At 36.9% G+C, this 13,237-nt stretch overlaps 1 protein-coding gene across 11 annotated transcripts in view; it reads right to left on the bottom strand.

The window, feature by feature from the left end:
• Positions 1 to 13,237, bottom strand: part of OTOG (otogelin) — a 113,209-nt gene that overhangs the window by 79,878 nt on the left and 20,094 nt on the right. For 9 of the 11 annotated variants that reach the window (XM_080595752.1, XM_080595746.1, XM_080595751.1 and 6 more), the window contains exons 15-21: positions 12,621 to 12,766; positions 7,770 to 7,902; positions 6,619 to 6,796; positions 5,027 to 5,151; positions 3,369 to 3,581; positions 1,739 to 1,904; positions 1,206 to 1,280 (exon numbers count right to left, since the gene is read on the bottom strand). In XM_080595752.1, coding sequence (XP_080451878.1) covers positions 1,206 to 1,280; positions 1,739 to 1,904; positions 3,369 to 3,581; positions 5,027 to 5,151; positions 6,619 to 6,796; positions 7,770 to 7,902; positions 12,621 to 12,766 — 1,036 coding nt within the window. Of the gene's footprint in view, positions 1 to 1,205; positions 1,281 to 1,738; positions 1,905 to 3,368; positions 3,582 to 5,026; positions 5,152 to 5,483; positions 5,561 to 6,618; positions 6,797 to 7,769; positions 7,903 to 12,620; positions 12,767 to 13,237 lie in introns of those variants that run through there. The other 2 variants (XM_080595753.1, XM_080595744.1) reach the window with 2 other exon arrangements.

The raw sequence follows: 13,237 nt of genomic DNA, 5'->3' as shown, positions 1-13,237 counted from the left end.
ACATTGCAAAATATTGCACAGATGAGAACAGACAACAAGTTTTCCCTACACGAGATGCTACAGCAAAGAGAATAAGTGAACTACATAAAACTCAAGCCTTCTAATAAGATATTGTATGCAAGGAAGCACTAAATAACATAATATGGTCCACTCCTGTCTGATTATAGCCAAACTAGTTTTTAGTTACACAAAACGGTAGCAAATCTGATAGCAACTACCAGGGAAAAACACAGTAGTAGTGGCTTCAGTTCAGGTCCTATGCTTCACTAGAAGAGGACCTGAGCCAAGCAACTTCAATACTATTCTTCCCCCTCCCCCCCCTTTTTTTTTTTCCCCAATAGTGAAGATGCCTCCAGTACACCTGCTGCTAGTCAGCTAACAAATCCTGAATTAGATTCTGCGTGTGCTACAGACACTGTTGTTACATTCAGGGTTGTGTGCACACTACAAAGAATTGCAGGTAAAGTGTTCTAGCTCAAGGGCTTGGATGTAACTCAGCCAAAAGACAAAGCAGTACCAAAGGGACCAACAGGGAGGCAACACAAATGCTGGCATGTCAGCATCACAGTCAAAATGTTTTAAAAACAACTGGTTGAAAACAGTCAAACAGAAAGGCTACTCCATAGACAAACAGAAGAGGAAATTACATTTTTAAATTGGAAGTTCCAGAGCAGAGGCACTTGAGAAGAAAAATAAAGATCATAATTGTTTCTAACAAAATCACTGTGTTTGAAAGCTTTCTTCTCAATGAACCTATGTACAACCTGGTTAAAAACATTGCAAGTAAAAGTTATGACTAAATAGAACATACAGATTTCTTGTTCTGTCTTAAGGCCCAGTAGCTGTATGTATCAGTAGATGTATTTTAATAAACATCATGTGAAACAAACTGCCAAATACTAATATAACTCCACTGAAATCAATGCAAAGATAATTTTTGCTTGCAGTCATTTCTTAAAAAAAATCCATTTGTGGACAATCGCATGATCAGGGTGCACTCAGACAAATATTCACCACAGCATAATTAATTAGCATAATTAAATCTCAGAAAGTGCTGGAGCTTTCTGTGTCTCTTCATGTTAGCATGGATGTACATAATAGCAGTAGCTTTTCTTTCTACTCTACACTTCAGTATATTGGACTGTAAGCACAGCAACCTGAAAACATAAGTCCTCAAGAAGTTCTGTCTAAAACAGTTATCTTACCATTTGCCCAAAGATGTGATAACATTATCTCCAGGGGGATAGTCAATACCTTGAAAATAACAAGGACATTCATTTCTGGAGTAGAAGAAAGAAAAAAAAAAACTGTTGTGATTACCTCATAAATTTAAAGTAGAAAATTCCCCTTGACTTAATAATTGCTATTCAAATTGATTTATTTTTTTTTAGCTCCATTAAATTGACCTAGATAACTGCCAATATATACTGCTATATATCTCATGGCATATCAATTAATAACAAAGCAAAACCTCCCCTTATCAATGGACATCTTTGTATTTCTCACATACAGAAAGAGGTAGTATGTAACAATTAGGTTTGGTGGCGTTGGATGAGTTTCAGTATTACAACAGAACAATTTTTGATCAACATAAAGGTTCTATGTAATTCTAAGATCCTGCCAATTTTGCAAATGCACAGCATGTACAGGTTACATATTTATTAACTTTTCACTCTGAATTGTAAACGCAGTGGTGTGAAATAGCGACTATGACTATCAGAATTGCAACTTCACCTACCTCTCTACACATCTTTCAGTCTTGGAATTCAAGTACATTCCAGAGGGACAAGCACAGCCTTCAATACAATCACTGCTGCATGTTTCTGGCACAGACAGTGCTTGGCAGGTTCTGCCACAGGTAGATACACAAGTACTGTACTCCTTTGTATTTTCACATGAAAGAGCTGTCCAAGTGAAACAACGCTCTCAAATTACTGTGCAAGAGACTCAAATACCTCCCAACAGTTTTCTGATAAACATCTCTACTCTTTCATTCCCAATTACATTAAATTCCACTAAAATTGCTATCTTGGCACCATGCTGTGTAAACTAAACAGATGTAAATCCACAGTAATAACAAGTACAATGAAGTCTGTGCAGTTAATCCAGATTTATACTGGGGAAACTGGACAATTCAACGTTTTTGTCTCTGACTCTGAAAATGCGTAGTTCTCATGCACGGGCTTTGGAAAACTCACAACATCTTAAAGGGAACATTACAAGCAATGAATAAAATGTTTGCAGCTGTTGCACAGCACCATCATAAGTTTTCTTATCTATCCTATAAAGCCCTACTTAAAATAAATTCAAGAGCTTGAAATATTAATAAGAAAACATTTTAAACCCCACAAGCCTGACTTTTTACATATGTTCTTATAAATATTTAATTTTCTTTTGTTTTAAAAAAAAAGTAAATGTTTTGAAACAGATTCATTTAGTAACAGTGGACACAGCCATTCATGCCACAATGAACTCAAGCAAGCTGTTTTTCTTTTTTCTCTTTTTTATTTTTTTTCCTCAGATATATAAACAGATCAGCCAGCTTGGATGAACTTCCCAACATCCTCTTTATCATGCATTATGACATGGATAATTACACAATGTTATGAAAATTATCAGATGTCAAATTGCTGAACATTCTTTAGAAAAGATTTTCAGCCTTGCTTTTGGAGCCAAGCGTACCAACACATCAGGGGGTTCAGTTAAGGGCTGCTTTATACGTTCCCTAATTTTATAATTTTTAAAAATGCATAACAGCACTACATCTCCTATCAACATCTTTTGCATCACTAAAAAAGTTCATATAAACTGAAAAATTATATTACCTACTCCTCTACTGGTTATTCATTACAAAGCAGATAACAGAAGTCAGCTTTGGCTATCTCCATAGTACCTCTAGTCCTCCATGCATCTTCATTTAAAAATCAGCAATTCTCTATGTGTATTTTCAGCACTTTATACTCATTTTAGTTTCACAGACAATGAGAAAATAACCTCTTGGAGATGGTCAGAAAGAGTGGAAATTGAAAACAATACAGAGAGAATTGCTATATACACCAACATAGTTTTTCATCTCTGTCAAGGGTTCATTTAAAGAATTAGATAAACCTAACATGTACAAAAAAAAGAACAAATGTATTTATGCAGCTAGTGAATAATAGAAACATGGGTAGGAGAAGACATTTAAAGACATGTTTCTTTGCAAGAAAAAGAGCCTTATCCTACTGTGATAGAATTATCTTATCTTACTGTGATAGAATGACAATCAGAAGATAACATTGAATTAATATCAACTTTGAAATGAGAGAAGTGGATTAATTCTAAAGACTCCAAAAAATAATTAAGAGTACAAGTGAAAGGCAACTCACCACAGTCTGGGACACCTCCTCTGAAATCTATTATAACTCCAAATCTTTGGCAATGATGAGCATAATGGGCCAGAGCAGAGCAAAAACAATTCTGTCCACATTTGCACGTGTCTCTTCTGCACTGCTCAAAATAGGGAATGGGACTCAAATAAGGGTAGCATGGAGCAAAAAGTTCTTTCGTAAGGATGCTACAAGCCTCCGCTGCATAAGAAGCTACACAAATAACAGATTAAACACTTTCAGTGGGGGAGTTTAAAAAGACTTGAAAGAGAAAGTGTTTTCTATGCAATGCAATTGTTATTAGTTATGTTAATATTTATCTAATTAGTTATGTTAATAGTTATCTACTATTGCCATATATATATCACTACCTTTCATATCAATACAACTATACAACAGGACAGAAAAAGTTAGCTGCTCATAGCTTTGAGTTTGTTCTTGGAATGATTTTAAGCCATTTGGAAAACTTACAATATGCATACAGTGCCTAGGTACAGACTCCTATCTTTAAACTGACTCAATGATGAGGGTTAGGCACAAGATGCCAGATACTAACCACTGTATTTCACAAACACACAGGAGAAGACATTTCTTGTTTCAGTAATTCCCAATAACTACTTCAAGTATGTCAACATTTTAAAAATAATGTTGTTACCCATTGTTTCACATTGGCTAAGGCTGCAACCACTTTCACTTGTTACACCAACTCCAAACAACACTCATCTTAGTATTTCAATTCTGAATGCATTTCATGCTTGTGCAATAGTGGTCAGGATAATCAAAATGATACATTAACGTACCCAGAAAAAGAAAAATTGACACCTTCTACAACAAAAGGGAAATGAATAAACTAGGACCTCAAGATTTCCTTTCCAGAACTTCTGACTTCCTATACTGACCAATGTTTTTTCTGTGCTCATGTCCAAACCATTAAGAATTTTTGATTCTTAGCACTGCACAATGTATAAATACTCAGAAGATTGGATGATTTCCTAGCAGGAAATACGATGATTTCCTATCACAACTGAAGTTACAGGCAAAATTGTAATGATCATTTTACTCCTGTATCTTGTCTAGAAGCGTGTACAGTCCAAGATGACAAGTGGTAGTAATTCTGAGAGGAATATAACTGATGATCTACCAAGTTCATCATTATTAAATAATGTTTTTAATGGCTAGATATGGTTTTCATTGCATCAGCCACTATATCATGTTTCCCTAGTCAAACCCTTTCAGCCGAATGTAAAGGCTGGCAGAGCATATTGTTCTATTACTTTTTCTCCTCCATAGCACACAACTGGAGCGTTTCATTTTCTCAGTATTTTAAAAATGAGTACTGTAATACTTTTGAGTCTCCATCCTAACTAGCAGCATCACCAATACTAGACATACTACCAACCTTTAATGTCTAGCTTTGCACACTGCAACTGCAAACTAGAAATAAACAGGGTATTTCAAGTGCTTATGCAAGTAGCAGAACATACTTAAGCAATGCACTACATAATTTGTTAGGGGATTGAGGCAAATAAATATTACTCCATTTTTCAACAGGGAGGACTGGTGGTTACTTTTCCTGATCGAAAAAGGAATCCCAGCACAGATGTAAGTAGAAATGCATTTGTCAACAATATTAACAATATTTGACCATCACTGCCCACCTGCCTGTAGATGAATATCACATGGATCCATTTGTGAGCTATCGTGCACAAGCATGCATGCTGATGAAGTTTTCCATGCGTTTCCAAACAGCTGTGGAGTGCTTTCAGTTACTCCAACTGGAGATCTTTTACAAAATAGAAGTCAGTCACAAAAGATACAGTGAATTTACAGAATAGTCTCATTTCTACTACCTTCCTCACCAGAGCTGATTGAAGCCCCCCTTCCATTGCACTTTTCCCGAAAGCACCGTCAGCTAATGTTTCAGGGCTCCTCTCTCTCTTTCCAGGCAAAGGCCCAGAAAAGAAAGAGAAGATGCGCTTCAGAACCATTAGATATTCTGTACGAAAGGATGGATCAAAACAGACCTAGTTCCATTTTCACAAGAGAGCAAAATGGAACACTGTTGTCCTCAAAGTCTGCACTCTCTTATTCATAATTCTGCCTCTTAAGTGATACCTGATCTATTCTGATCTCTCCTCTACGTACAAATTCCTGTCTGTTCCTGGTAGGTGACTTCCCAGGTTCTCTACTCCCTGCAAGAAAGAGGAGGGGGCAGAAATCCAAGAGTCCAGAGATATAACTACAAAAGCAATTAGATACCATTAGGCCTGGGTAAGCAGAGGTGCAGCGGAAACTGAACACAGAGACTTTGATCGAAATAACTAAAAGACGGTAATATTCTGTACAGAGAATGACCAAAACTATGCACTTAAATATGGTGTATCACACACTACATAAAAGATTCTATTAGACATACAACCAGTAATACTATTGGTGGATGTGTTGCACAAAACACCACTGTCTATGGAAAGTCTTTTTAACTTTAAGAAATTGTTAATATATATATTTTAATGTGTGGAACTATTATGGAAAGTTTTGCCATTTTTCTATCAGTTCTGACAAATTCCAACTTTGAGACACTATCTCTCCTGCTCTCCTGCTTTTTTTTCCCCCCCGTTGTTAACAAAGTATTCTGTCATGCTCTAAATTCACATTCTCCTTCTCCCCCTTCCATTAGGCTGCTTCATCCTCTGGAGGCCAATTTATTTAGTATCTGCAGGACATGTGCTGCTAGGAAGCTGAGCATAAACTCTAAGATTGATTGTGATGCTCAGGCAGCTCTGACCATCTTTCAATGCATTACAAGTGAAGCTCAGGCAACAGCCAATTCCTGTTGATGGCCTGCAGGCACGGAACAATGGAGGCTCTGTTGGAGAGAGCAGATTAGAGCTTGTAGCAGAGAATTGGAGCTGGACAGAGACAGAGGCTTTCAGGGAGGGGGGATAAAGTTCCTTATATAAACCAGTCCATCTTTTGGACAAAAACAATCAGATAAACTAGTCCTCAGTAACGGTATATATTTCACTGTATTTTTATATTCAAATACTCTAAACAAAACATGTTTTGAAATTGTTTGAAGGTACACATTTTCTTTTAGCGAACCATAATCTACTATCTAACCCACTAAAACCAAACTTCAAAATAAGGTATTTTTGTTATCCCCCTATTCAGCTTCAGCGTATATTTGATCTACCACTCTAACTGCAAATATTCATGTATTGGCAAATAAAAATCTTGGAATTATTCATACAAAAAGTCATCTTCCATATTTCCATTGAAGGTTCCACAAAGGCCAACAGTATCATCCTTCCACCGTCCATCAGCTTGAAGATAAAGCCTCAGTCCTTCTCTGTCATACAGTATCTGTAATCCAATGTTTGTCTTTACTTGAAGAAATATAGAGGAGAGTCTCCGTATTTCAAATAAATCTAGTGAATAAGAACAGAGATTGTTGAAGGGCAAAGGAAACCTGTCTGTAGTTTGCATTTTCTTGTCACATCATTTTTTTTTAATGTCATTCTTATATACGGCACATTTTGTCCTATTCTGGCCCCATTCTCCCCAGATTGTTCATTTATCCCAAAAGGTTGTATGGGATTCAGACTTTAAAAGAGAAAACAAGAAACTAATGATAGTAAAACTCTTTGACAAAGCCAAGATACTCCAAAGGTTAACTAAAAGTAAATTAATTTAAACATGCAAACACTGCAGATAATATTCTCATTCACTTTTTAGACAGCCTACTGCTAGCAGCAGCAATTTTCTTCCTGGATTAAATCCCTTTTGGGGAATTCTCAAGGAGCCAAGTCTCAAAGGACATCAAATAAACTAGTGATTTGCATATATCACACTCACTAAAGCTAACATTGATCCTCACAGAACACAGTCCCATATTCATATGTAGAATACTTGATATAATCTTCCAGAGGGAGAAATTTAAAAACTCAATGAAGAAAAAAATAAAAAAGTTCTTTTCTGAACATCTGCAGATTACATGCAAAGGGTAAGAGAGGGCTCCTTCCACTTATATTCATTCGAGTTGTTTACAAAAAAGGGAAGAGAAATTAGTCAGGAATCAGAGAAAATTTCCCCTCAGAAAAGAATTAACCAGTCTTATAAATGTGAAGGATGGCATTTGGGTTCGTTAGAAACACAAAATATTCAGTCTTAACATAAGAGACACTAGCTCAGTATATGCACAACAATTAACATCAAAGCACCAAGTACATCCGCGGGTAATTTGTGAAACATTCGGTCAAAGATTAACAATGTTAATATTAACAATATATCACTTAGCTTTAGTATGTTAGCAATACCGATGACGTCACAACATATACATATAGCATTAAAATACCACTTCAGTGCTTGATAGGCATTATATGCTCATACGTTATTCCTTACCATCTGCATAAGGCAGGTTAATTTTGTACTGGTCATATACCAAAACATCTCCTGAATGAGTCAGAGTAACTTGCCTCTTGGGGTCCTGTTTAAGAATAATGCTGATTGATTGGATACATGATCCATCCTGGTTCTACAAAATAAGGTAATTAAAATATATTTGATTTTAAGTAGGATGCATGTTAATAAGAGTGCATGTAAAGTTATTAGGGAGAAATTAAAACTTAAAAGCTTTATGTTGGTTCTTAGCACAGTGCACTTGTAAAACATACAGCTTTGCAGCTAAGATACAGAAATTTGGTTGTTTGTTTAATTATTTCAAAGTATATTTAAATACAACTCTACTATGTTATGCTAACACAGCTCAAGTGGGATTGGGAGAGAGATTTAAACAACTCTTCCATAGCTTAGTACAAATACACCTGCAATTCATGAGACCCACTGAAACAAACTGAAACTCACTGAGGGTGAGTTCCTACTCACAAACAAGGCTGCATTATCCACATGGCAGTGCACAGAAGTGTGAATTTGTACTTCTCCTTAATTTAAAGCATGTTCTGATATGCACAGATTCTTTTAAAGCACATTTAAGGTGTAGTTTTTTTTTTTTTTAAAGGCAAACAGTAATGGAAGACAGAAGCATCTTATAAATCATTATTTAAAAACAGCATTTAAGTTAATTATTTCTAGGGAAGAGTTGTGGAGTATGCTCATAAGTTCCCTGGATGAATACTGAATTAAAGAAAGGCAGCATCATATCACAGTGTCCAACTGGCCTGACTTGCTTGTTTTTATTACCTTCGCTTATTCCTACCACCAAATCAATTCTCTCAGTCAGTCAAAAACATCATTTAGGAAAACCATGAGAAGGAATACTGTATTTCAGTCAGCATGAAACATATTCAAAAAAAAGAATCCTAGATCAACCTCATATACCTTACCTACGCTCATCTTCTTCATTGGCACTCAATTGTCAGCATTACCAAAACCAGCTAGTCAACTGAAATCCTAAAAGCAAAGTATTGGGACTTACATCCTAAGGTCTCAAAACAGAAGGAAGCTAAATGGCCTACACAGGAAAAGTTTCACAAGAGCTTAAAGATCAAGAATCAAATTCAAGTTAAGCATTTTCATCAAAACTGAAGTCAACTACGGTACGTGTTCTGTCTGAAAATAGATTTATTTCCATTCACAATTTTAGTGTGTTATTTTCACATTTCTAAGGAACTTTGGTACCTATGATGGCATACAGACAGATTTTTTTATTTATTTATAAACCTTCAGCTATTTGTTTTAACTTCAAGAATAAGTGTACTTTGACCTAAAACCACTGAAATTATTTTTGGAGGTGGATAATTCCCAGGACGAAAGCAAGACATGAAAGTCTAATACAGCCAACAATTTCTAAACTTTAGCAGAGAGAAACATCCAAATAAACAGACAGAATTGCCTATGAGACGGCCCACGAAAAATCCTAAAGCAAGTCCTGAAACTGGCTGGTACCTAAATGAAATCTCAAGCTACTTAGTATTCCTGCACGTTTCATGTTACAGGAGTGATCTTCAGGTAGATGCCACACAGGTGGGAAGCAGCACAAGTCTGAGGCCTATTGAGTACTGAATGTTTCCAATGTATCACAACAACAAATACACCTGTACTAAATAACATGGCAACTAGCCAGAGAGATGATTAGCACCAGTCCATTCCTATCAGAGTTTCTAGGTCAGGACTTCCACCTTTCAGAATAATTATCTGTACTTGGGCTTTTAGTACCTCTGGGAAAAGAATGCTTATTAATCACAGAAGACCATCAGAAGTTTTTTATTAGAATGAATTTAATCATTCATCAATTTTCTGAGAAAAATGTTCTGTCACAGAGGATCAGGCACAGAAGTAGACTGAGAGATGTCTTGATGTCACCTCAGCATGCTGTAATTTACCTTGCTACATCCTGAAAGACATCAGAATCATTGTCCACCCTTACTTTCTCTTTGCTCCAGGAACAAACTAAATTTCTGCTAGTCCTGTTATATTCTTACCTCTTTGTTCTGGATTCAAAGGCATCAGCTTATTTGCATTGGCTTAGTCGTTTTGGGGTAGACAAAGTCTGCCTGTTCCCACAAAGCAAAGGGGACAGCACTCAGCTGCTGTTTTGTCTGTTCCAGCTGGCATCACAAGGCCTTGTACCCATTCAAAAGGTATTCAAGAACAGTGACAAAACAAGGCCCCATCACTTTTGGCATGCTATTAGCTCATTTTACTGTAATCTTGATAATCTATCTTTAATGTCTCATAATGTCTTGTGTATCTAAACACACGCAGACACGTGAAATCACTCAAAGAGTGACCTAGGTCTTTATGCTGGAAATTGTTCATTGGTTAGTTTCCAGTCCTGAGCTGCATTCCAGAAACATCCAGCAGAGCTGCAGGAGGTTGTGCTTCTCAGTCGCACTGCCTGCCACGAAGATGCAACTGTTGATGAAATAGTAAGATGCTGAGCATCTTCAGTACTGAAAAAGGCACTGAGCAAGACTTCCTTAAAAAATCCCTGCCTTTGGACAGTCAAGATAGCAACAAAACTATATTGTGATTAGCACCATTAACAGCACAAACTGAGATAAAGGTTTTCATTTCAAAGATTTACATTCCCACTGACTTGCACTGAGACTTGCATGACATAGGGCAAATCTTGTCCCACTTGAAAACAATCACTACAGCTGCCAGGGTCTCTGAACAATACTAGGTGACTCAGAGATGCTGAATGAGAACAGAGATCATCTGTCAGTCCTTCAAGTACCGGGGCACAAAATTACACACACTGGAGAGTGAAGAATAAAAATCATTCAAAAACTCCATGTCTCTAAATACTAATGCAACAATGGTCTTTCATCAACAGTTATAATTATAGAATGAAACTTAAAAATATTGAATTCTAAGAATACAAAGCTATTTCATTGGCTCAGCCAACTCTCCTAGACTAATGGCAAAGACAACATCTGCACTGTGAAGCCATGCTCTGGCATCTTATCTTGTTGCAGCTTATTTAATTTCTGTGCATATCATTCAGCTGCAGTGACTATAAATTCATAATTTTGCCTACCTTTTAAGAAGCCGAAAACAAAACATACCAGCTCCTACCCACAAACTAGAGCCAAGAGAACAACTCTCCATAGGTTATACATTGCTGCACGCTATCGACAAAAGCTTTATTATTCCTTCACACTGAAACTGAAGGAGATATTCCACCTGACAATTATTCTGTGTTCCAATGAACTGCTCCTTTCACAGCAGTGCCCCTGCCAACTTTCAGCAGGTGTTTCCACAGGAACGGACATTTCTCTCACTAGACTTAAAAAAAAAAAAAAAGACACAACAACAACAAAAAAATATCTTCAGAAGACTTTCTCATCACACAGACTACAAAGCCAGTGAGGTTGTCACCTGAAACTCAGATAAAGTTAAGCTGTGCTGATCACTTGACCAATTCTCCTTCCAAAAAGTGCTTAAACAAAATTTCACATCGTTTTCAAATCACTTGTTGCCTGATGACTGTTTATGTCATCAGCTCTAAGGCACTAGATGACTGGGTTCTTTGTGATTCAAAGAGCTAAAAATCTCCTCAGCTATTTTCTTTCTGGGTTTTTAATCTTCTTGAATGAGATGGGACTGATAACTTAAAAGAATTTTAAAAGCATACAAATCTCAAACCACCAAGAAATATGAGGTTCTACATTACAAGTCTTTTAGCTTCCCATTTCAATTCATTCATTTTTATAAATGGGAAAAACACATGGGATGGTGCCTAGGGAACTGTGAAGCAGCTCCTCTGCCAAGTGGTTCCAGCTATCTGATAGTTAGACACTCGAACTGCTGCACTGAAGCCCCACACTCCTGCATTACAGTACACACAAAACTTACTACCCTCTCAACACTTTCACATTGATAACTGAATTAGCAGTATTTAACCCTGGAACAAACCACATAAGCCTCTGATCACCCACCTGGCTGTAACATTCAGAATGCTTCAATCAAAGCTCTGTAAGAGTCTGTGCTTACTACAGATTGACCAGGATAACTTTGTTAAAGGATAGGGGAAATATGAAGCCCAACATGTAACAAAAGCCAAAAGAAGTTTATTTTTTTCCACCTGCAAGCCACCTGAACACTTTGACAAAGTCCGTCAGTCAGGACAAAGAACATGCATGCAAGAGCTATTACGAGACACTTTCTGTCAGGAGTGATGCATAAAGCCAACTAATCTGATTGTCACTTTCCTCAACAGAAGCATCACCACAACTAAGCCAAAAGGAAAATTTCTGTCTGTTTTGGACAGGTATAAGTAGTTTCTAACAGAAAAGTGAGTGAGGCCTACAACACATATCTTGCATGTTGTCATAACAGACATTTGCTTCAGACCTCTGCTGTCCATTGACAGACTTAAATGTCAGGCTAAAGGTAAGGCTGTGGGCATCTGCAAGAAGTCAGTTGCCTTATCTTTCATTTGAAAAAGAAATTGCTTAGAGTGTTGTTGCTTTGTTTTTATTTTAAGGATCCTGTTTTGCTGGTTTTCAGCCATGTAAATAGAGGACACAACCTCAACATACAACAAACATTCACAAGCTTCAAGGACTTTGCAAAGTTTGGAGAATTCTAAGCTGACAGAACTTAAGCTGCCGATGATTATTCTTTGTTTCACTGCTCTTCTATTGGTGTTTCCTTCAGGCTATGATATATAACGTGGTTGTCTCTGAGCCTTCTTTTCTCCAGGCTAGACAACTCAAGTATCATCAGCCTCTGCTTATCAGACATGCCTTCAGGATACAAACATAACAAGAAGGTTCTAAGCCTTACCTGTCCACAAGGAGCATTTTGCAAGGATATGGTAAACTCTCCAGACGTACGGCTTTTTGCTAGAATATATTGGCAGGTAGCTTGGAAAGTGTATTTGCGCCCATCAAAGGTCATGAAATGAATGTCTCCTGAAACTGAACATTCAGCTGGAAAATATAACAAATAATGGATTTAAATATGTAGAAAAGATATTATGCATTCTCAAGAGATATTGCTGCAGAGTTCATACACTGATACATACTATAATTTTTTAAAATGTGCTTGCACTATAACTACGTACTAGGAAAATGGTTAGGAACTGTACCCCATCTTTGCTTTTGTCAAGTTCTTATGTGACACCAGGCCAAGATATCAAAGCAATTCTCCCCCTTCTATAAGGCAATAATACATGTGCTCCTTACTTTCTGGGTGTGATGTGTGGCTCTAAAAATGGATTCATGGAAATATCAAGCACTCTCTCAGTTTAGTAACAACTCTGAGACCAGTGCTTAAATCTATCCACAGCTATAAGAACAATGAAGCCATGGGTTCCTCTAACTTGCAAAATCCTTTAGACTAATTTCTGTAGTTTAGTTTCCTGCTGGTGAAGTGGGAATTACACCCCCCCATTCCACAGG

This window comes from Anser brachyrhynchus, assembly GCF_964034855.1.
Source record: "Anser brachyrhynchus genome assembly, chromosome: 5".
NCBI lineage: Eukaryota > Metazoa > Chordata > Aves > Anseriformes > Anatidae > Anser > Anser brachyrhynchus.
This window is presented reverse-complemented; position numbering and strand designations above follow the sequence as displayed.